The 24731-nt window shown below is 38.7% G+C and overlaps 1 protein-coding gene across 1 annotated transcript in view; it reads left to right on the top strand.

The window, feature by feature from the left end:
* Positions 1-24731, top strand: part of MSH3 (mutS homolog 3) — an 83961-nt gene that overhangs the window by 32359 nt on the left and 26871 nt on the right. The window contains exons 10-15 of the mRNA XM_057385564.1: positions 923-1037; positions 7082-7166; positions 7506-7615; positions 15129-15261; positions 21581-21768; positions 24180-24348. Of these exons, the coding sequence (XP_057241547.1) occupies positions 923-1037; positions 7082-7166; positions 7506-7615; positions 15129-15261; positions 21581-21768; positions 24180-24348 (800 nt within the window). The remainder of the gene's footprint in view (positions 1-922; positions 1038-7081; positions 7167-7505; positions 7616-15128; positions 15262-21580; positions 21769-24179; positions 24349-24731) is intronic.

Raw genomic sequence — 24731 nt, 5'->3', positions numbered from 1 at the left:
TCACCTCTCAGTCTTCTCTTCTTGACTAAACAGGCTCAGCTCCCAGTCTGTCCTAAGAGATGCTCCAGCCTCTTAAACATCGTTACGGCCTCTGCTGAACCCTCTACATCAACTCCTTTTCTTTCTCAGCTCTCATGGTCACCTTGCTCCCCACCAGCATCCCCAGGTCCTCCTCTGCAGAGCTCCCCCAGCCTGTGCTGCTGTTTGGGGTTGTTTCCCCCCAACTTGTGGACCCTCACTGGGTTTTTCACCATCCAGCTCTCAAGCACAGTTTCCCCTTGGTCAATCCCTGCTGGCCCCTCCTTGATGATTTTTCCTTCTTCATGCTTGGTGGTGACTCCAGAGCCACCTGTCCATTCCCAGGGATGGAGGTGGCTGCCCAGGAAATTTCCTGGGTCCTCCTCCTCACCCTCTTTCAGGATGGGGGTGACATTCTTGATGATAAGATATAAACTTCTTGTGTGTGTTATCCAAGGAGAACCCCTTTAAAAACATCTCTGAAAAAAAACCTGAACTACATGGGTCGTTAAAAATACCAATTCATGTTGTGGTGTTGTGGASTGAGCTYTYCTGTTGTTGCAGCTSGARCAGACACTGTAGTAGAGCACTGTGTACAAAAATGTCAGAATTGCATTCTTGGTTTGTATATTTAGAAGTTTGTAATGCCAACAGTTAGTCATTTTTATGAAGAAAAACCYATGGAGTCAAATGTGTTCTGTTTCATAATGTGTTTACACTATTGCAGTGTTCTCATTGTTTGGAACCATAAGTGTTACATTGATTTATAGATCTCATAAAACACTACACATGCATTACGGATTTGTATTAGAATAAATTTCAAAAGCTTCTTCTACAATACATTAGTAGTATACAGTGAGTTAAGAATAAAATAGACATTTAACAAGAACCATTTTTTTTTTAGGTCCTCAAAAACTATCTGCAGTATTAAGCTTGGATAAGCCTGTTATTTGCTCTCTGGCAGCAGTAATTGCATATCTCAAAGAATTTAATTTGGAAAAGATGCTTTACAATCCAAGGTAAGTTGCTGTGTATAAACTYCCAATTCAAAGCGCCCCTTCTTACAAGTTTTAGCAGACAGCATCCCTGACTGTAATGAAAAACCTGCTACTGATAGTCTTTGTAAAAATTATACCTTACATTTGGTTCCTAATCACAACAGAAAAAAATCAAGTGGTTTCTTTGAGCGGTGTTTCAGSAAAATCTTTCTGAGGTATGTTTGTGTAGACATTACTGTCAGTGATGTGAATGAGCATGTACTGCTGCCAAGTGTTACTGAAAACAAACAAGGTGCAAAAACTGGTAGATAGTAGAGAGAAAAATTTAAAGTTTGTTTATATCAGCTATCACATCTCAACTTCAGTTTTATTTTGTACCTAAAATATAGAGCTTTTTTTTCGCAGCTTTAAAAAAAAAATTACTGCTGCTTTAGAGCTTAGCTTTGCAGATGTTGTTGTATTTTGCCAACAGTATATAAATGTTTCCTTTCTATAGCTGTGGAGGCAGGTATAAACTCTAGAGTGTGGCAATGTTCAGGCAGTACTCAGCAGGCCCCTTTGAGTGATTTGATCTAGTTATCAGTTTCAAAGAAAACAGGCTTTTAACACATCCTGGCTTTCTCAAAAATCCCTTGGCTGGACTCAGTGGTCAGTAGGAGTGGGCAGAAGTTGTTGCTGGACCACCACCATTTATGCCAAGTTACTACAAAACCACACAGACATAGATATAATCTTGTTACCTCTTGAGTGATCCCAACACTTGGGTTTGTTAGATGTGCTCAAATGAATACTCAAGATTTGTGACAGGATTGTGCAGGAGGAATCAAATGGAAATGGGAAGATAGTGCTGCTAAAGCTTCTCTTATCCTGTCTTTCATGAGTATAAGACATTGCCATCCTACCTGGCTTAGCTTTGAAAATATCACTGAGGTTTAGTAAATAAAACAGCTTTATCTAGCATGGATCCTCTGATAAATATTCTCCCAGTTGTCCCAGTATTTCTCTGTCCTGTAAGTAGGCAGGATTTAATGAAGTCAGTCTGGCTGCAGGCTGGAAACTTAGAAATGTGTCATGTCATTTGTAGATCATTCAGATGTTGTATGGGATTCTGAGAGTTTGAAGGTCTCCCTGCATTACCAGTTTACATTAATAGCTGCATTTAAAAAATTAACTGAAGGTGCCAGCTTTAAACAATTCTTGTATACTTTTTCCAGTGTCCACTAAAATATTTTGAAATTAAAAATGTGTTCTGAATTTTGGGATGGATTTTCTTCCTTAAGTCACCCTTCTCTGCAAGTTGTATTTACATGTTAACAAAAAGTTTGATGTGTTGATGGACCTAATGAGGAAGGAATTCCTGTGGCATCTCCCCTGCTGATCCAAAGGATGTGTTGATTCGGTGTTCTAGCACTGTGCTGTGTCTGCTCATCTTCTTTGATTGCCTTTTTTCTTTTATCCTTCTTCCCCCCACCCCAGTATGATGGGCATAGGTGGAGAAATCCTGTAGAGTTTCTGAGGAAGAAAATAAATTCCAGRGAAATGCCATTTCATGGTCACCTCCTGGGTCAATGCTGTTGCAGTCACACAGGATGTGAGTTTTCTTACAGCTGGAGAAAATGCAAAATCCATCTCTTACGTGGAAGTAATTCAGTAGCAGAGGACAAATATAATTATGTGGAGGCTTTATGTAGCAGCAGTCAGTCAGTCACATTTGTGACAGCTGCACCCTAAAATCAAGCACGTTATAGACTGGGAAGGAAAAGCACTAAATCCTAGCTTTGACATTTGCCTGCTGAAGGTTGCTCTAATGGATTTCTGGGGAATGTACGAGCATCTCAGGAAAAGGCAAAGGAATATTTAAAATCTTGGTGATGTTCTGTGAAGAAGTAAAATAACTTTTTTTTGTGGTAACTTTGTGGTCAGGAGCTTGGATTCTGCTGTTTGTTTCTGAAGTCTTTGTGCTCTGACTGCCCAGTGTTGAGTTCCACTTGCTGTTTGCAGAACTTATTTTGTGTCATGGGGATTGACAAAGTGAGACAAATATTGAGGCAAACTCAAATACAATATTTTCCCTAGTGCCAGTGAAATGCTATCTAAATGCTGAAAAGTGAAAAGCTTTCAGCAAATTATGGCAYGCTCGTGAATCTCCTGAACTAGGAAATAAAAGAGAAATAACTTCCATGGCAGTGCCAAGCAACTTAAAATTCCTGGAAGAATTCAGGTCAGTGAGCGTGCACAGATGAGTGAGCACAAAGTTGGAGTTGTGGGATAGTTTTCAGTTTGTTAATGTGTCACATCTGGAAGAAAAAGACCTGTTTGGTGGAAAGAGTAACAGAAAAATTCATTACACCTCTGTACCTGCCTTGGACAAACACTCCCAACTGAAAAAAATTCCATTTTATTCTAGTAGGAAGTGATGAAACATCATATAAGTCAAGGAATCCAAGTGGTGGTGGTCATATTTTGCACTAATAATCAGATGAAATAAAGCAAACTATTACAAAGAAATTAAAAATCCTACCACAGCAGAACTCTGAGGTATGGCTAGGCTGCTTTAGCATYCCAGCAGCAAGTAAAAATAGATTTAATAATGAATGATACAAGTTTCTTTTAATCAATGTGTTCTAATACCCTTACATACTGAGAGACCTTTATTAAAGGCTTTTGTTAAGAAATTGATACACATCTGAGAGAGGTTTTCAAGTACATTTGAGTACCCAATTTTTTTGAAAATGGGATTGTTTGAAAAATCATCATTTGCATAGCAGTTGATGAGGAAATATGTCTTGGTGTACTTCAGTGTTACCTCTTGTGTTGTCCAGCATGATGGATATGGATAAAGACACTGTAGCTTGCAGATTTTGAACATTAAAGGATGAACTTCAAGAAATGCAGAAAATGATACAAAAACCAAAAAGGGATTCAGATGTTCTAGCCCAGTGGAAATACTCACTAATGAGTTTTAACCTGGCTTATTAAATACAAATCATAGTCTGGGCTTGACATCCTTGTGGTAAATGTCTTTGGTATGAAACCTAAAGAAAACTGATGGTTTTGAATAATGAAGAGACTTATTTCTACTTCTTAAAGCTTTTAGGGATTCTGCATTTTTTATTTGTGTAGTTCATTCTGTGGTTTCTTCACCCCTAGAGATCTCAAAGACTCTAAAAGTTTGCAAAAGGTAATGGAGCAGAGAAAATCTGTTGCTTTCARAGAGTGCCTTGCAGAAATGTTAGAGRTTTGGAAAATTAAAGTAGTTGAACRTTCCTGATCTGAATAACATGCACTTACTTAGGCTGAAATAAATACATGATTTCATATCCAGTATCTTATCTCCTGTGGAGAAAATAATGAATAGAGCATTAAAACCACCATTCACTGCAAGCTTCTTGAGAGGCAAAATCACAGAATTTCCGTCTGGTTTGGATCAGAAGGGAACAATTCCTTTATAAAAATAAATCTCTCTTAATTTAAAGCTGTTCTCCCTTGTTCTRTCACTAACTGCCTGTGTAGAAAGTTGCTCTCACTGTTCTTTACAAACTCCCTTAAATACTGAAAAAATGACAAGGATGATTCAGTTTCTCCAATAATACATAATAATTGAAGTCTGAGGATGTGCTTGGCTATCCTGAAGCAGAACAGTAACCTTTGCATACTCATTATCAGGTATGTCCTACTCTGAAAAAGCAATTTTGTGAKTTATTCTTGTGAGTATTCCCTATAAGATTCCTAAAGCTTCCTAGAAGCTTGTGTTTGTTGACTCTTCCTTTTTCTAAGCCCAGAGCTGACCTGACCATGCCTTGCCACGCTCCCTGTTGTGGACTCCCCAGCTGTTCCCATTATTTGGATTTTGTGCTGTTTGAGTGTCTGGGACTGTTGCAAGCCTGTTCTTGGAAGCTGGGGTGACAGTGCCACGTGCAGSAGGAGCGATGGCCTTGCCATGGTGCCAGAATGGTTTGTGAAAGGTCACTTTGAGTGGTGCTGGCAGGGCTGGTGGCAGCACATCAGCATTTCACACCAGCCACGTGCTGAGACCTCTGCTGCAAAGCCAGCCCTCACTCAACAATTACTTACAACCTTCATCAGGCTCTAAACACCTTGTAAAGAATATGTTTTTCTTCATATTTTTATCGAGYTCTGATCCCCAGCTGAAGGAAGATGGGTGGGTGGGAGCAAAACACGTTCTGTGCTGTGACATGTGGAATTGTTGGTTGGGCGTATACCACGGTTGATCTTGGCTGTTACTCATGAGCTCCCAACTCTCAATTACCAGGATTAATAGCAGGGTGAAGTAACTCAGATAAAGGAATGTAAGACACACGTAATTTATGCTGTGAAAACAGCTTCAGCTTGTCTGATCTGAAGGAAGAGTAAATASACTGTGAAAGAGCAGTAAATATACCGTGCAAGAAGAGTAAATCCTCTGAACAGTGGAACAGAGGGAGTTTTCTCCAGACACTCCTGAGCAGTTCTGCTGGGTTTGATGCTCTAAAGCTGGGAGGAGCAGAGCCAGTAAAATCCACAATCCTGAAACTCTCCCATCGTGGGGAGACCCAGGAGCATCCATTTGGCTTTGGAGAGGAGGTGGCAGAGCTTGGTTCTCACCCAGCTGTGTCTGAGAGGTCAGAATCTCCAGCAGTGGCAGAAAAGCACTTTTGGAACAGCAAACGGGATTTAATGTTTCATGCAGGGAGTGGGAGCCAAGCTGAAATAATTCCTAATTAATTTTTGCCAGCATCAGCAGTTGTCACTGAGGATAATAAAAAGAAGTATTKTTTGTTGCTTACAATATTGTGTAATTTGGAAGGTGTTGCTGGTTTTGCCCCCAGTGTTTTCTTTTGCTGGTCAGCTTGGGTGGGTTCTGAAATAGCACATAAAGCAGAATAATCATGACTATGGGTACAGATATGAGTCAGCTGTACTTTSAAATTGTCACTAAACTTCTTGAGGGCTCTCAGTTGAATCTGCTTTTTTTTACRATTCTGTGGAAAATACTTTTAATTTGACCCATTATTTAGAAAAAAAAATTGGTGGAAGGCCCAAGCACCTGTATACAACATAAATATATAAGATTAGTCTCTGAATATCTCACTTTTCTAAAGTTTTGGTGCTGTTCTTGTTTTTAGTGCAGCAGCAATGCAGCTGTGTGTGCCTAACAGGAAAGTTTGAGCACTCAAGTGCTTTCCAGAGGGTTTAAAATTGAACGCACTGAAAAAAAATTTTGTGAAAAGTYAAGAAGACAGTTTTAAATCCTGCCCTGCAAGTGGTTGTGCCTAGGGTAGGACAGCAAAGAGTGTCCTAGATTCTGTGCAAAGGCAGTCAGCAGGATGATTAACCCAGACAATCATGACTTCATTTGTCAGAAGCGTTTAGTGAGGCTCTTGCCCTTCACAGTCCTGACTGCTACGTGTGTGTGTCTGAGACTGAAATGATTTTCGTRTCTAATATGATTGCACACCCAATATTCTTATTTTATTGGGGTTGTTTCTAAAGCAGCACAAGCTTTGGGTTGGTCTCATTTAGTTCTGTTAAGAAGTGTCAGAATGTCAAGTAATTTTGTTGATGGTTATTTCCCATTAAAACAAATTCAAATTGTTTCAACCACCCTATTTCTGTTTCCTACATAATTCCTGGGTAATTCACCTGTTTGAATTTGCAGCAGTAATAAAAAACAAGAGTATGTATTTTGATAGGCTGCTTTGATGATTAGTTGTCTTAAAAGTCTGTTCCATTTGTGAAGTATTAATTGTAGACTGAATAAATTAACCATTTAGTGGAAAAGGGTTAGATAACAGGAGGGCTGGATTTAGTTCTGAGCTTTGTCACATTCATCGTGGGAAATGGAGAAGTGAGCCTGAAATTTTATTTTCCCAAGCAGAAAGTTAAAAGAATTTATTACTGTTCTTTCATTTATTTGATTAGATATTTTAATCTTTTACTTGAATTTTTAAAATTTATGTGCATAAGTGTTGATTTATCTATTRAATTGTGAGAAATCTGACTGTGTTTCAAAGTTCTGCCTGTGCCCAAATTTATGATATAGTATTGGAAATTTCTCTCCCCAGCAATTTCAAACGGTTGTCCAGTGAAACTGAATATATGACAATTAATGGGACAACAATGAAAAATCTTGAAATTTTACAGAATCAGGTAAGGACAAATGTATTTTTTTTAAATAAATGCTGAGATTTTCACAGCTGTTTGACATACTTTTCCTTGTGAAGTTAATCAGATTTGCAAATCTGACCTGTAAGACTTCAATTATTGTAAATTAGATCAGATTGAAGGAGAATAACATTTTCAGAATGTTATATGCTTAAAGCATAAATGAAGTTAATCTGTAATAGTTTTTAGTGTTTAATAGTAATAGTTTTTAATCTGTAATAGTTTTTAGTGTTTAATAATAATAGTTTTTAAGTAATGTGAAGATCCTTCTACTATAAACTGCCTGCTCAGTTAAAAATCCTGAAGCCATTTTGATTATTTTAGACTGACATGAAAACAAAAGGAAGCCTACTCTGGGTCCTGGATCATACTAAAACCTCCTTTGGACGTCGAAGATTGAAGAAGTGGGTAACCCAGCCCCTCATAAAATCCAGGTGAGATGATTCTTTATTCAGGGCTAAATCTRTGTGTGTAGCTGTGATGCTGAGTGTGGCCAGTGTGTTTTTTTGTCCAGCTGACCTGAGATCCACAGTGGAGTTTGCACAGGAAATTACACAGTAGGRGTTGTGGGTGTTACATCTTTGAAGGTTTGAAGGATTTAAACCACTCTTTCTGGGCACAGGTGAACAGTAATGGGTTTGGACCAAGTTACAAATTGCTTTGCAGAAATCAGATTGGGCACCATTCTAGTTCTGTGTCCTTTTGCAGACAGGGAATGAGGATGACTGGAGATTGTTTTTTTCCTAAACTTGACAATTAATGCTGCRTGTCAGTGTTGCTTCACAAGTATTTACATCCTTAAAGTGTTTAATTTCTTCTAAAGTAKCTGTGGGTGTTTTGTCATCCCTGGATACAAAGGATTTCACAGTATTGCACTTTTATTAATCCTGAAATATGATGATTGTGTGGACACTCCTGCATTTTGACCTGTGTTTGATTTATTAGAGCTTTAGAAATGCTGTATTTTGTAACTGTATTATGCTGGTTTTCACTTGCCTCACTTTTGAATTTGATTCCATCTTTTATTTTTSTCTTTGCAGACTTGATTTTAGTGTTGTGCTTGAATGTGTAGTAAATAGCAGTATTGAGTCTGTGGTCTCCTTTTTGCCTGCCTTTTCAGTTTTTGAATCCATTCATTTGAGTATGTGTCTCCTGAGCAATGTACAATTTATTAAAATAGTCATTTCTCTCTGTCCAGTTGTAGCATACAGAAAATCTTTTGACTTGKCTACCTACAGTATTTTTCCCCTCTGTTTTACTTCTGTAAATATATTAAGCAGATTTAAYGTTTAGTAATTTTTGACAGGTTTAAATAGTGAGGTATACCATTGTTTTAGCATCTTGCTCTTGGTAATTTACAAGTGTTTCTTCAGAAGCATTTTCTTTGTCCTTGACCAAATCTAGTATGTTAAAGCACTGCACTTCTGAACCTTCACTGCTTAATTTTCTTATTACAAAAAGGCTAATAAGTTAATTTCATTGGGCTTTTTTTTCTGATAATAGGTTTCATTTATCTTACTCACTTCCAAATGCTTTTGGTGTAACCATCCTAAACTGCATTAGGATTCATGGAAGTTAATCAGGGCACTGTGAAAGCATTCAGGTAGAATTTCGGAGCCACTTTGCAGGAATAAGGGAAATAAATGAGTTTATTTCTGTTCTGCCCACTGGACCAGCGGGGTTCTGTGCAGCTGTCAGCGGAGGGAGCCAGAGCACCGAGGATGGGCTCCAGGCAGGACCTGCTTTGGGCTCCTCTGTCCTGGCTCCGGCCACGCTGACCGAGTGACCACACCGTGGGGCAGCAGGTGAAGCTCTATTCCATTGAGAAGTGGAGCTTTTACCCAGGACAGCAGACAGAAAACTGCTTGCTGGGGGCTCCAGACCTTTGTGAGCCCATATATTTAATTTAAATTCTCCCTTTTCTCGGTGCAGAACCAGCTTTACAGGTTTGTGGTTCTGTTTCTTTCCCTTGCTCCTCTGTTCCTTCCCACCTCTAGAGAKTGATGCTTGGCATTTTCAAGTTTCTGTGGCTGGAGGTGATGGTACTCCTCAGCGCTCCTTGAAGCCAGAAAAGCTCTTTTTGCTCTCTGTGCTTCTCTCTGACTCTCAAGTTGTAATTGCACGCAGTCAGTGCATCAGGCATCCGGTGATATTGTTCCCAGTAATGCACACAAATGCACTCAGAGAACATTCCGTAATTGTAATTCACCTGTGCCTCCTGGAGTGGCATTCTCAGAGGAAGGAAGGCTTCTGTACTGCATCTTTTCCAGTCACTGAGTAGGTGTATCAAGAAGTGAGAGGGTGTAATTATTGCTTTATGCCTTAGAGTTGAAAATCACTTGGGATGATGACTAAATTTCCTGTGAAGAAACCATACATTAGGCTGAATAAAGAGGGAATGTGTACCAACTCATTTGGGCAAACTTGAAGCTATTCTTTAGATCTTTAGATCACCAGTGATGCAATACATGTATAGACAAGATTTGTAGATTTGGCAAAAAAATCAAAAGGCAAAAACCAGCTTAACTAAGAGGGGTGTAATGTCCTCGCTTACTCACCTGGGTATACAAAGATAATGAGATAAGAGTGTATCAGTCACCGACAACTCAGCTTTTTAGGAGGAATGAGGCAAGTTGTTTTTCTGCAGAAGTTACGTGTTTATGGATTATAGAAGTGTTCTCCTACCTCTGAAATTCGAATTCCATCCAGTGCCTTTCTCACCTGATGTCTGCAAGTGGAACAGAAAAAAAAGGAAATGGCCTGGGATGTTTTTGAGTGAGTGRAACCTGCTGTCCCCAGTCAGGGGATGGGGTTCCAGCAGGACAAGCAGTGGAGCAGCCAAAGGGCTCAGGACAGCTCTCAGAACCCAGTGTTGTAGCACACTGTGATCTTTGTGTCTTTGTCTGTGTGCAACAGGTACAAAGAATTTCTKTCATAATGTGAAATAGATCTCAGAACCCTTGAGGTTGATGTGGAAGTCATTGCTTTTTCAATAATGGCAGAAATAGAAAGGTGAGATCCACACAGGCCCRGTTGGGCACACCTGGCTCAGGTTTGCATCTCTTTTTTTGTTTTGTGGTATATTTTGGATGTGCCCYGCACATGAGCAATCTGAAATCTCACCTGTGCAGAGTGTGTCCTTCCCTGTCCCTGTGTCATCCATGGGTACCCCCTCCCTCCCTCCCAGCCTCCTCTTTGCAGATGTTAGGAGTGTCTCCAAGCTGTAGCAGAGCTGATCTGCACTACAAACTGAATAAAAAAAATCCTTCATTCTTTCCTTGACTGGCTTTTAATTTTTCTGTGCCTTGCTCAACTGTTGATTCTTGTGCAGTTTCTAGGAAATGTGTTTCCTTGAAACCGAACACCCAACTTTGGCAAGATTGGCTGGAGTTGAACAAGGAGTTCAAAACTGGAAAAGGCAGATGAGTGGCACAATTTTAGAGAGGTTTGTTGTTTCCATAATAGATTGGATTGTAAAGCTAATGAAGATGTGATGAGGTGTTTAAGGTAGAATTTCAGGTGAATGATGATACATCATGCAGAGCAATTGACAACCAGTGTAGGGGAATATCTGTGGATTCCTTTCTTGTGCAGGGAGCACTATTTAAGGGATGTGGTTCCACCTCTGCTCCTGGAAATGTGGAATGCCTTTTAAACATCAGTGGGTTGACTTGAGCTGTGATTCCTGGTACCACAGCTGGGGAGGAAGGAGAGGACTGCGAGAGAACCTGGCTGGTGTTTGCCTTTGCTGTGAAAATGCTTCCTTTGAGTTAGAACAGCTTCTTGTGTTAAAGTTTTAAAAGCCTAGGGATGTGTATGAGAAAAGTGGTAAAGTGGTAAAATATTTGGGGTGTGTGATGTGGACATACTAGTTTGCAAAATCATCTCTCTCTTTTGGGCTGTTCTATACAGCTTCTTGAGGGTTTTGGTGTTTGAATTAGAAACACACTGAGTGACCCACAATTACCCAAATTGTATTTTTTTGATATTATTCTGTCTCTCTTAGGATTTGAGCATGTCACATATGATGTGCTTGCATTTATTGGTAGCCAATTTATATAAATCTGATCTTTCTCTTGTTAAAGATGATGTTTAAACCTCCAGAAAGGAGAAAAACTCCATGTGTTTAGACAGCTGCCAAAAACGTGTCAACCTTAGCTGTGTGGTTTGGAGCACCCAAAATTGTAATTGCCCCTCAAAAACTGGATTTCTGTTTTTTTCTCATCATTCCATTGTCCCCCATTTCTTCCAGCTCTGGATGAGATGATGTTTTTATAATATTGAAGCCTGGTAGGATAGTATTGATAATTTCTGTTGGTGTGCATATGCAGTGTTCAGGAGCTSAGAATGATTGTAAATACAGCAAATACAGAAGGGCACAGTTCAGGACTACAGACAGTTCCTTATGTGATACTAAAGAAGAGGAAGAGTGTAAATGGGCATTAAAAATGTGACATGACTTATTTGGAGGATGTAGAACTGGGAAGAAGAGGGTCCCTTTATAGTGATATTGGCAAAGACATCTCTTTTGTAATATAAAATAATACCTTGTGGTAAATTTTCTCACTTTGAATGTACTGAGTGCTGTGTTATTTATACTTCTATACACAAAGTATAATCCTAAGAGAAAGTCTTTCAAATTTTAGTTTCTCCTTGTTCTCATGATTAAAATATCAGGGCAATAAAAGTACCTAAATGCCCTTGAAGAGACTCATCTTAAATCAGACTTAAACTGGTTGCTATTTGATACCATCATCATCTGGAGTAGGGTTAGAATATATTTTTTTTTTCCTGTAATAATTTATGAATAAAATCCACCAGTCCTACAGCAGGGCTAAATTTTCCTCCTAAGAAAAAACATTTTGTAGAATCAGTGCCAGTATGAAACGCACAAGTGCAGGTTACAGCATATGCCTGAGGTCTCAAAATTGTTGTAGSAAAGAAAAAGACTGCAGCATCATCACATGCATTGATTCATTTCTGCTAGCTGTGTTGTGGTCCCATTGAATGCTGTGTCTAATTCCTTCTAAATGGAGCAATCAGGCGTTCATTCATGTTGGCTAAAGAAGCTAATTGTTCCCTTTTTAGGCACAAATAGCTGAAATACATTGTGTATGAACATCRACAAAAGCGTTTGATTATCATTTGCATATTTTGGACGTTCTTTTAACAGATGTGAAGATAAAGTTTGGGGATCTGGTGTACTGCTGTTAAGATTTGAATCCATTCAGGGRTGTTSTCCTCTCCTGGCTGCRTGCTCATSTTGGACCTCTCTGCAGAGGCATGARACATTAGGAKTTGTGAGAGYAAATTACCTGAAAAACAAACAAACAGACCCAGACGGATGCTTCATATTTTTAGGTTTCACTCAAATTTCGCCATACTAATTACGATGTAATTAACCTTGTTTGTACTTTTTTTGCTGGTGCTAATGGATAAAATTCCAGGAGTCACACCAAAATTTAACAAGTTGTGGTTGGTCCCATAAATCAGCCAGTTTGTGGCTTAGGTGAAAAGCCAGAGATTTTTGTCCTGCATAGGAGCATCCCTGCCATGAAAGGGAGTGCTCTGAAGCAGGGGACACTCTGTACCATTTAACACTCATCCAAAGTTTTCCTTTGTGAAAGGAACTGTGCTCTGAGGGGAGGTCAGGAAAAAAACCATAATAAATAAGTTATTAAATGCTGCATTTTCATTCTTTGCGGTGCTGCAGTTGGGAGGCAGCTAGGATTTGATTTAGGCACTATGGTCCATGGAAAGCAGTGTTTGTTGTTTCATACCCATCATTATGTTTTTTAAGGGGTTGAATTCCTGTTGAATGACTGACAGTTGTCCATATCACTGTTCTCTTAGAWCAGATTTAATACAATTAATTGTTTACATTGTACTTCAGTTATATCCTTAGCATGATGAGTTAATTTATTTACTGTTTGCCTTTGGCATAAGGTAAGAGATTTCTCATAAATTTGTATTTATTTAGCTTGTATTTAAATAATACTGTATGTGAATGAAATTGTCCTGCAGTTCTTATATGGCAGTTACGTTATCAATTTCACTCTGCTTTAGATGTATTGATATAGCATATATAAATGTATTGATGTATCACATTTACAAATGTTAGGTTTACTTTGCTTCAGGAGCACCAGTAACCGAGCAATCCTGTGTAGACTGCTCAGATGTTAATTCAGTGCAGTGCTTTCATGTCGGCAGCCTTCTGCTTTGTCAAAACAATTTTCAGCTCAGGATTCAAACATCTTCTTCGTGTTTTCTAATTTTCTGTATTGTTCACTATTTGGCAGCAGAATAATGCAGGGGAGTATCTCATTATTTCACTTCAAGTGGTTCTTTTAAATGACTGCAATAACAAYTGTGCAGTTAGATTTTGTTATGTTTAAATACACTGCAAAGTGATTTTAGTATTGTATTAATGATGCTATTCTTAGATGGGGAGTATGGCAGAAGAGAATTGCTTTCAGTCAACTGAATTATGTTACATTATTCCGCAGAAGATTGTTTGGAAAATTGGATAAAGCTCAGATTGCTGCCATGGTTTATACAGATGAGAAAGAGCAGGCTAATATTGCACCCCTAAGTACAGCATGAAGTAGTAGCCAGCTTAGCTGGCTGTTARATTTCTTTATATAATGTTAGATTCAGATTTTCTGGTGGTGAAATTATTTTCCAGACCACGCAGAGATTGGCAACCCCAAACTGTGCGTCATATATGCTGGATAACTGTGCAGAACAAATTTCTCAGAGATGGCTCAGCGTAATATATATATTTATATATTGGCACTGAATAAATTGTTTGTTAATTTAAGTCTGAAATACTTAAGGTTTAAAAGCATACTTTGAAATTCATCATCTGTTTTTACAATAGCTTGTCCCAGTCCTTCCATCCTTGTGGGCATGGTGTTTTACAGAATGCTTTGCTGTACTTTCTGACTTTTGAAATAGGAATCCCAGTRGGTTTTCTTCACAGGTGGAAGAAAATGGGTCATTTGGTACTGAATGCCTGACCCTTTCTTATTTGTGGGATTAAATCAGAAAAACTGTGGATGCTTAGTTTTAGATTATTGGAGCTCCAGTAGCACAGCCATATGTGGGTATGATTAAAGTGCAGATTAAGCTTTGGAGGGAGCAGTTTYTCCAATATCTGCATTTATTTTACATATTACTGCCAGTTTCCAGTTGGCCACGTAGTAACAGTGTTGTTTAAATCAAGTTACAGTGTTCTGGAACAGAGTTCTGCTGCTCACAGTAGTTTTTATATTTAGAAAAAAAAAAGGCTTTTCCTTCTTTAAGGTGCATATGTTTATAATTTAACAGTTCAGTACTGTGGCTGTGTGTSCATGAGGAAACCAAAGGCTGCAGACATTACAACAGCCTGGCCCTGAACTTGACTTCAGTCCTGAAAGACAGAGATAAATATTACAGGATTTAGCAAAAAACAGTAAAAAACCACAGTTCTGATGAATGTACTTACCAATCACAGGCTGGGATCAGACACAGAGGAGCAAAATGCAAAGTGCATCTACAACATATTGGAATAAARTATGGAGTTCAAATGTGAGCTCCAAACTCCCTCTGCCCATCCTCCAGGCACTTGTCTGTAAGTTTAAGGTTGGATACTCAAAATTCAGTTTTTCTTGTGTTGCTGCCTCCAGAAGGACATGTAGCAATGGGTACTGAAGTGTCCATTTGSCTGTTGTGAGCACAGAGAGGGGAGAATGAGCTCATGTCCAGGGTCTGGCTTGCATTTTGAGTGAAATCMCAAGATTCTCTTCMTTCCTCAGTTCTTTACTMGCTCACTCATGAGGATATGGCATTYGTTAAAGATTAAAAAACCAACCWAAACAAACCAAAGGAAGAGGTTYMCTAGAGGTGTGCCTTCCCCTCAGAGAAACTCAATTTTTGGTCTTAATTGTTGGTCTTGTTCTTTTACAGTGAAATAAACGCTCGGCTTGATGCTGTGTCTGAAATTCTGCTGTCAGATTCCAGCGTGTTTGGTCAGATTCAAAATCTTCTTTCTAAGCTACCAGATTTGGAGAGAGGCCTCTGCAGTGTTTTCCACAAAAAGGTATACCCATCATTACACTGATTTATTGTTTTCTGTATTTTTTTCAGCATCATTCTGTCTTAGTGTACTTCCTTTGGTTTTTAAGTATGCCTTAAAGTATGCTGTTTTCCTTTAAACCAAAACTTTGCCTTCCATGTGCTTGTCTAAAATCCCACGTGCCACTTGAGCCACTTGGCTGCAGTTAGCTGTTCTCAGATGAATGTTGGTTTGTTTATAAATTCTGTAATTTGGACCTCACATTCTCATCTTAATGAGAATCACTTGTAATGACACACTGACAATTCTTAATTGAAGCAGATTAATGTGCCAATAGCACCTGTGGGGTACTTAATGTTCTTTCATTTCACTGTTCTCTTTAGAAGTTTTGACTTGTTTAAATAAAGAAATAGATGGGTAGAATGAGAGCAAAGTTGTAATTTCTTTTGATGGTACAGCACAAAGTTTTGCTCTCTGTGAAAATTTGAAAGCCAGTTGTTGTACAGTTTTTGAAGCCCTGAAGTGTTGCAGTGTTTGCTGGGTTTCTTTTTTTTTTCTTTTTTTTTTTTTTTTTTTTTTTTTTTTTTTTTTTTTTTTTTTTTTTTTTTTTTTTTTTTTTTTTTTTTTTTTTTTTTTTTTTCTTTTTTTTTGTCCAAACAACTGCCTGGGAATTAGATAATTCACTTTTTAATGGTTTAACTCATTTCAGGTTTCATACACAGTACTGTTTCTAGGAATACATCTGCATTTCACAACATCCTGGCACTGCTCTGCTTCTGCCCTGGGGGTTTTTTTGGTTTAGTTCAGTTTGTTCGGTTTTGTTTTATTTTCTGTATGTACTTATTTCTTCAGATGTCCCTCCCTGCTGTAGAACTGCTTGCTTTCCTCAGCTTTGAAGCTCACTTTTAGGTGGAGCCATGCTGAGACCCTGGATTTTCATGTGGTTTTTGAAATGAGGTGACAAAGCTGTTTGTCTGAGCCACAGCCACTGTAGATGAAGGCAGGGCTTCAGTGAGTGAGGTGTTGGAAAGAAGCTGCAGGAGAGGAGAAATGCTCCAGCAGAATCCATAAAAAGGGTAAATGAGGGGCACACACCTTTCATTTGATGTGTTTGCWTCCCCTGGTAATAACCTGGGTTGTGCAGAGCCCTGTGGAGAGGACCTGGAGCACTGAGTAATCCCTGAAGACCTTTAGGACTTGGAGGAGATGGAGWGTCCCTGAGAGATCTGTTTTCAGTAAAGAATCAAAAGCAGACTCTGGGAAACTGATCCTGAAGCCTAAATGGTGAAAATGGAGCCTGAAGAAAGGTCCCAGTGAAGCAGAAATACATCCAAGAACACGGAATAACTGGGTTTCATGGATTATTTTATGTTCCMCCCCACTCTTCCCAGTGAATGCTGCTGTTTCAGTTCCCACCAGAGAACCCTTTCTAATTCTGTTAATTCCAGATGTCCATCTCCCACATGCTCAAAGTGGGGTTCAGTGCAATTTTATTCCCCCTCAGGGATCCAAGAATTCGGAATGGAATGCACTGGTTGCTTCACTGAAGGAATTGTGCTTGTTAATTCAGTGTCAGCTGCAGGAAAAATAGGTGAATGTGACAGGCACTTCACCCTCCAGGCCTTTTATACTTSAGTGAGGTTATTATTTGAGGAGGTGTGCTGTACAAGGAGACTCTGAAGTGTRCAGAGATGGCTGGGGTTTGTCTCAGTTGTTCCAAACACGCTTTGGAATGTTTTTTACATTCAGGTCAGCCACTGCAGAAATTTTATTGTGCAAAGCCCCGTGCACCAGTAACCTCTGGAGAAGAGTGAAAAGAATGAAGGCAAAACAAAGGCAAAGCATCCTGATGGGAGCTGTTGTGGTGAAGGACACTGGTGTCTGTTCTCCTGGTCTGGCTTACTCTTATTTTCAGTAAGCCTGCTGTTAAGTCTTACCTGGTAGCATAATTCAAGCTGGCAATTATTAACCTGGCCCTTCCCAAGATCTGTTTCTGATCCACCCCAGGTATAAGCAGGAATTGGAGCAGTATTTTTTTTTTCAGTGGGATTTAGATATTCCCTTGGGGGTCACAGTTCAGCTGCAGTTTTGCCCCAGCCTGAAAAAGGACCGTGGGAGTGGTTARGGAGACAAGAGCAATATTGCAGTTGCCATGGAGAGAGGAGTTTTCTTCACAAGGAATGGTTGTTGTTCTCAGTTTGTGCAGGTCCAGCACTTSACACCTTGCCATGCAGAAACGCTCTCCACTGCAGAGGGTGGCTGGAGATGAAATGTTTGAAGGCTTCTCAGAAGGTGACTGCAAAAGGAATCTGAGAGATAGGGAATTTTAAAGAGCTTTGTCTCAACAGTGCCTGGAGCTCATGCTTTGGGGGCAGATGCGGGGTTTGGGGTTTTCTATCTCCACTTTAACCGTGTCTTGGAGCTGAGGGCAATCACCAAACCACCCAGCACAGCTTTCCTTCTGGGGTCGTTTGGAAACATGAATGGCAGGACCCCACTGTTTATTGCCTCAGTTGAATCAGGATCTGTTAAGCCCTGCTTTGGAGTGTGGCAAAAGAGGGTCAGAGACCAATGTTTGTGCAGGTTTTAAAACTAGTACTGAGTAAACATGCCATCAGTACTTTTAGAAATATSTCCTACAGGGCCAACCTGTTGTTTCTTGCTGTTTTCATGCCTGGTTTTTCAGTGAGTTTCAGAAGATAAATATTTATGCAGACTCAACCCATAAATGTTTATCTTATTTGTACCCTTTGCTCAATAAACATTATTTTTTGACTGAAGCACATTTCACCAAAGTGGACAGAAATCATCACAACAATAGGCCATTAAAATTGTAAAACAGACTAAAGAAGAGCTGTTTACCTTAGGAGTGAGAGCAACAATCAGACCTTAGCATTACACGCAATTAAACATTTTCAGTTTGTTCTGCCTCTAAGTTCAACCCCAGGCTCTCCTTCATTTGCAGTTCCTTACAAACTGCTGCAGTTGGGAGAACCTGTTCCATTGTTGCTCCCTGTCTGCCCCCAGCCTCCCCGAGGCRTTTGCCTTCCAGTTTCTCAGTTAAAATTTCACTATTTCCCTGACACAGACTCCTCAGAGGACAAAGGTGCAGCTCAGCTGGGTGCTGAGTGTTAAAAATCTCTCCGTGATGCTGGAAAGGTGCCCTTCCCTGGAAGGTACACCTGGTATTTCACTGAAGATATTTCATTTTCTGCAGATTCAGAGAAAAATGTTATGATTTTGATTTGTTTTTTTCTCTTATGAAATGAATACCTGTTATGTGTGCCCAAGAAATTAGTTACTATTAGYATGGAACGTTTTAAGTTCCATACTAATTTCCTACATTTTCCCCGTAGGTTAATCTGAGTTCAGCTAACATCTATCTTGTATTTTTTTTTACTTTTATTTCCTCTATGATAATAGTGTGCACTTCGTGCTTACAGTACTCTTTCAATCTTTTAAAGAATCTGTATCACAGATATTTTTAGATTTGCAATGCTAAATGCTGATTTGAGCAAATTGTTCCCTGTTAAGCTGATTAATACAAAGTCATAACACRGGGGTTTAGTAACCTTAAACACCTCATTTTTTCCCAAACTAAAGTCTGCTCTCTATGCTAAAGAGATAAAGGTGGGTATTACAATTTGAAAGAAGTGATAAAAGTATACTACATTTAGACACCCGTATTTTATTTTATTTTGAAATGCTTTTAACTTGGAGTGAGCGGTCAGCTGTGGGTCTCTTGGAAACAATTTCAGTAATTCAAGCAGGGCTGAGTTGCTGTCAGTGTTGCTGGGAGGGTCTCTGTGATCTTTTTTGTGTCCTCATTGGCAGACACCCCATTTTTGGGACAGTTTGATAAACTTCTGGTCAAAACTATTGTTTGGCATCATTGTCAACTCTGAGGTTATTTCTCCAGTGCYAGACAAGTTATGGCTGTCATTGATAGCATCTCAAAATTAGACTTCAAAAATAGCATTGGATAAGTTTGTGAGACTCTTCTGTGAATGCAAGACTGTTAATCCTGCTTTATGCAAACAGTTTTTACTGTATTTTAAAAGCTTCTAATTTATAACACAGTTATGTATCCTTTGTAAGGTTATTTAGGATTTGAATTGAATCAGTCCCACTTTAACAAAGCTCAGCTTTTCAGAAGTATTTAAATGTTCTATTCCAAGATATCTGTTTCTTTAATAAATTATTTCTGCAGTGGAGACATTAAATTTTAGATGCAAAATCCTGCAGTGTTACTAAAATGGATCCAGGGGAAACAAGAACACTGAATAAGAGCAAAAGGGGTATGTTCACCCCCATTCTTGGGGACGCTGTTTAATAAGGTTTTTTTGCAGTAAAAGGTGTGAATTTTTATTTCTCCAAAGGTCTTTCGATTGTAGTCACGGAATCAAGCAAGTTTTAACTCATTGGGTGGCTTACAGTGTGCTGTAGGCCCTCAGAGTTTCTGTGAGGAAATTAAGCATTTTCATTAACCATCYTCTGAGAAATCTCATTTCTGAGAGATTGGTTTGTTTTTTTCTCTTATGAAATGAATACCTGCTACATATGCCCAAGAAATTAGTTACTATTAGCATGGAATGTTCTAAGTACATTTTCCCCGTAGGATAATCTTCTGACTTCAGCTAACATCTGCCTTGTATTTTTTTACTTTTATTTTATTTAGCACTGCCTCGAAATCCAGCTTTCTTCTCTTACTGAAGGCTCAGCTTCACCACTCTCACCACCTTTACCTGGCAAACCCATCAGCCAGGTTTTATCTTGTATTTTTTATCTTTCATCACCCTATTCTTCATGGATGTGGGTGATGATACAATCAGTCATATCTGATCATTTTATTTGACTTTGAGTCTAAGCCTGGATTTATCATTTTTTTTACCGTTTTAGGTGTTTCTTCTGTGCTTTGACTTCAAACGGCATTGACATATTTACTCCTTTATTATTTTGTTTTATTTTTTTTGTCAGAACTGTTGCAAGATTATCAGAAAGATTATGATAAATTGCAGCAAGTGCAGAAGAAACAGAGTTGTCATGAGGCAAAATAATGGATTGTTTATGAAGCAAGACTGAAATATCTTTTTTTTGTTAAACTGATGATTAAAGATGAACAGGAGTCTTAGGAGGGTGTTAACAGCAAAGAAACAGTTGAGTTGGTATAATACAAAATAGTAAAAATGGAGGTATTTGGATTAAATTAATGGAGGGGAAATTTATGCTGTTTGATAAAACTTTTACATGATGATAGATRTTGCATTATGGATTAGTGATAAGCACAGTATCTTGGAATATAACRGCCTGAGAGCAGACAGAAAGAGAGCTATCACAGAAAAAYTGGAGAAAAATTGGAAAAAYGTGCAGGGAAACCTCCTAATGGATYTCCTCTATCCCTAACTCTGTGTTTCTATGAAATAGATGAGCTTAGATTTTCCAGAAACATTCAGAATGCAATGTCTGTGGCCTTCCTGAATTCCTGACAGTGGTTAAATTGCATTTTGGCCAATACTTGACTCTGTGTTTGAGTACAGATGTTCCTTGTGAGTAACTTCAGTATAACAGATGAGAGAATTGCCTTAGTTCTTGCATTTGAATGTGGGAAGGAAGAGAAAAAAAATTACTTTTGGGGCAGAAATTGAAATACAAAGGATGATGAAATAGAAATGTAGATGTGTCCTGTAAAATAGCAATTCACTGTAGGCTATCTCTTCTGTRATCACCACACAGTCCTGCCCAGAAATTAAATTCTAGATTGCTGTGGTAGAAGAGGAAAAAATGCAGGAATGGAAGGATGTGGCATCCAAAGGATATTGTATATCCTACTGCTTTCCTTGCATACCCAGGTGAGGAAAATAAAGTGGTTTTCTTTCAGCATTGWCAGTTGACTGATAGGAGAATTTCAGAAGACTAAAAAAGAATTTTCTACAGACCACTAAAATACGAAATCTTTAAACAGGGCGTGCTGGTTTTCCCTGTTTCTGTTCTTTTTCTCCTCCTTTCTGTGCTGTTCCCTGACCCTCTGGGGTGCACTGCCCTGTATGGGTGAGGTGTGCTGCTCCTCAAACWRMMSRASSWGCTTTTTATGGTGTTTGCACATCSTTGTCCCTTTCTCTGCTTTTGTGTSCWCATCTTCCCCCAGCGACAGCAGCACCAGAGATCAGCTCTTGGATTCCTAAGGACAATGGTTGAGACAATTATTGTGGTTAATTAACAGTTTTGTTACTGTCCATCCATTTTATTTGCATTCTGTCAGATTTTCAAAAAAGCAAAAGAACTTTTGGTAGGTTTTCTATTAATGAAAATAATGTAATGATTCAGACATTGCTTCCCTTCCCAGTGCTCCACCCAGGAGTTCTACTTGATAGTCAGCACCCTGTGTCGTCTGGACTTGGAAATTCAAGCTTTTGTCCCAGTTATACAATCCCATGTGAAATCTCCTCTATTAAAAAATGCACTGTTGGAAATCCCAGACCTTCTCTCCCCAGTAAAACAGTATTTAAAGATCCTTAATGAAGAAGCAGCCAAGTAAGTAGAGAAAATGTGTTCTTCTGTGCCTCATAGGCTTTCTGACTACATGTGTTCAACTATGTGAATTAAGCATCTTGTTTTGATGCACTGTAGTTTTATATTATTTTATATTTATGTATCTACAGTTCCTGCTAGTTAAGGCAGAGGTTGTTGTCATTTGTGGCTGACATGCTTTTTTTTTAAAGTTAAACTAGGTGAGGGAGTATTTTGCCTAGTGGGTTTCTGCCTCGGGCAGAATAAATTTTTGAGCATTTCTCACCTGTTTTGGGTGTTGAATTTACAGGAAAATATGTTTTGCATTATGTTAATTTGTTTAACAGCTTTTTAATATGTTTTTTTAAGAGAAGCTATTCCTTTTGAAGAGACACTTGACCTTCAGCAGAGTGGCAGCTCTGCTGTCATCAGAATGCCTTTCTCTGTTTTTGTGAGAATTCATCAAAGCTGTCTGCCCTTTTTTGTCTTAATTGTGTCCATTGTTGRTCCATGAAAAAAAAATAATTTAGGCAGAAGAGGAAGATGCTAAATTGGAATTAATATACATTRTATTGGAGAATATCTTTCAATAATTTGGTGTGTAGTGTTTATTTTGAAGAACTGCTGCCTCCATTGTTACCCCTGCATTCTTTGCTGAGATTGTGGCAAAAAGTTTGGTTTGTAGTTCTATGGGGGCAGCATAGTCATAACTTCTGTATTCAAAACAGAAAATAAACATCCGCTTCATTTATAAAATATTTTTTATCTTTTCCAAACTGRCATTTAAAAATAAATCTGAAAATTGAAGCCTAAAACTTAGAATTAGAGATGGATCCAAGGTGTATAAATTTAGAAGTTAAGAAGGGCAGAAGGATTCCCTCTGCCCATTGGAAAGGTGGGATTGTCATTTCTGCTGATCCCTGGTGCCCAATTATAGTTGTGACAGTTTATTACAAGAAAGACTGTATCTAAATAATACCAGATTTATTGTAGGTAGGTTCAAAAAAGGTTTGTTTTTTTTTTTTCCTGTCACTGTATTGATGATAGCTAGAATAGTACACAATATATAATTGATCTGCAGAATGGRTATACTGTATTTGCATTTATTCAGAATCATTAAACCAACTTAYTTTTGGCCTTTATGTAGCTCACATTTATGTGGTGGTATTGTTTTTACTCAAAAACATTCYTTTCATCAAAATCATGGCCTCTACTCACACCAATCCATGCACACACACACTCGTGCACGTGCTGCATCACATGTTAATTTTGTTAGGAGGTGTGGATAAAACCCTGTAATTGTTCTCAAAAGTGTCCCTTTGCTCCAGGTTTGGTTTTTTTTTACAGAGAATTTGAGATTTTGGGATTTGTGTTTTTTAAACTGTCAACTTCAAAATTTTTTTGTAGGCATCATTTAGCACTGACACTCTTCACAATCAGCTGCTGGCTACTAGTGATCTTTTTTGTTTTTTTTTCCCTTTGCATTCCCATGGAAACTGGTCTAATTAGCGCAAAAATCGTTTCTAAAAATTGGTATTGTACTTTAAAATGGCATCTTTGCTGTCACTTATGTAATACCAATGCTGATGGAGAGCAAAGCCAAAGCACAGCTCTGTGCTACCTGCCCTGTATTTCCATTTGCAGGCAAAGGGCTGGTGGAGTGAGTAGAATATTAGATTTTTGTATTACTTCCATGTTATAATACTTTTCAGTTCGCTAATTACTTGCTTTCCACATATTAGTTTTCRAGGTAATGATACAATTGAGTTCTGTATTTGCTCTAAAATGCAAAGTTATATTGCAATTTACTTAGGGCTGATCGTACTGCTTTTTATTGTTTGCCTGGTACTTGCTAGAGTAAGTTAAATTTTTGTTATTTTTTTATTGCCAGTTCATCTTCCCAGTTTTAACCATTTTTATGGCATTGCCCGTTTCAGGTTTCAGTCCTGAGCTGAGCTAATGCTGCCAAAACAATTCTGTCATTTTTTGTGGCACTGGAGCTAGAGAAGGGCATTGTTTTGCATGCACTTAAAAACGCTCTGGGTAATCTTTTGTGGATAAAAGAAGGAAGCTGCTCTGTGAGAGTAGTGATGGCATTCTGCTTCGGAGAGGGTCTGGATGGGGGGGATTTTTCCATGCAGTCCTTAAAAAAATGCGCCCAAATTTGGCYGAATTCTAAATGTGTCAAAAATCTGCATTCATGGTTCACAGAAATTCCCTAGAATTTCACATTTATGCAGTAAAGATGCTGTCAGCAGTTGGGGTGCTCTTTATGTCATGAGTACAGTTTGGGCTGTGCCCAAGCACCTGAAAATRTGGATTTAGAAGGGAATTGAGTGTTGAAACAGATGAAAATAACAAAATCAGGCCACAGCCAGCATAAATGGGGACTATCTCCCTCTTTTTACCATTATTTTAACATTTCTTAYGGATAGGACTGGAGATAAAACACARTTGTTCAAGGACCTCACAGACTTCCCTGTCATCCGAAAGGAGAAGGAGGAGATCCAGGATGTGCTTTCTAAAATCCAGCTGCATCTGCCGGATATTCGCAARCAGATCAAGAACCCTTCTGCAGAGTATGTCACAGTTTCGGGTCAAGAGGTACTGTGGGGTTTTTGTTATGTATGACTGTACCTGTTCTTGCYGAGAAAATAGCTTAAAAGCAGAACCTCGCTGCAATATTCATTGAGTGTGGTGCTTCATTTGATTGTAATCTTTGTGCAACTTTGGAGAGCAGCTTTCTTACCCTGTGCCTGTTTTATTTGTTAAGTCATTCGCTTTAGTGACTTAAAGAATAGAAACGCATCAGTGCGGTTGAATTTTGGTTCAGTAATTCTTTGCTTTTCTGTCTGCCTAAAAAACACTCAGATRCTTCCAAGGTTCGTTGTATGGCTATTAAGTGCTGGAAAAAACTCTCAGAAAACCAGGAAGCGCAGCGTTTGGTTAATTTGAAGAGTGGTGAAAGGATTTCTGAGTACTGAGTC

This window comes from Malurus melanocephalus, unplaced genomic scaffold, assembly GCF_030028575.1.
Source record: "Malurus melanocephalus ecotype Western Australia unplaced genomic scaffold, MMel_1.1 scaffold_844, whole genome shotgun sequence".
In the NCBI taxonomy this organism is placed as follows: domain Eukaryota; kingdom Metazoa; phylum Chordata; class Aves; order Passeriformes; family Maluridae; genus Malurus; species Malurus melanocephalus.
This window is presented reverse-complemented; position numbering and strand designations above follow the sequence as displayed.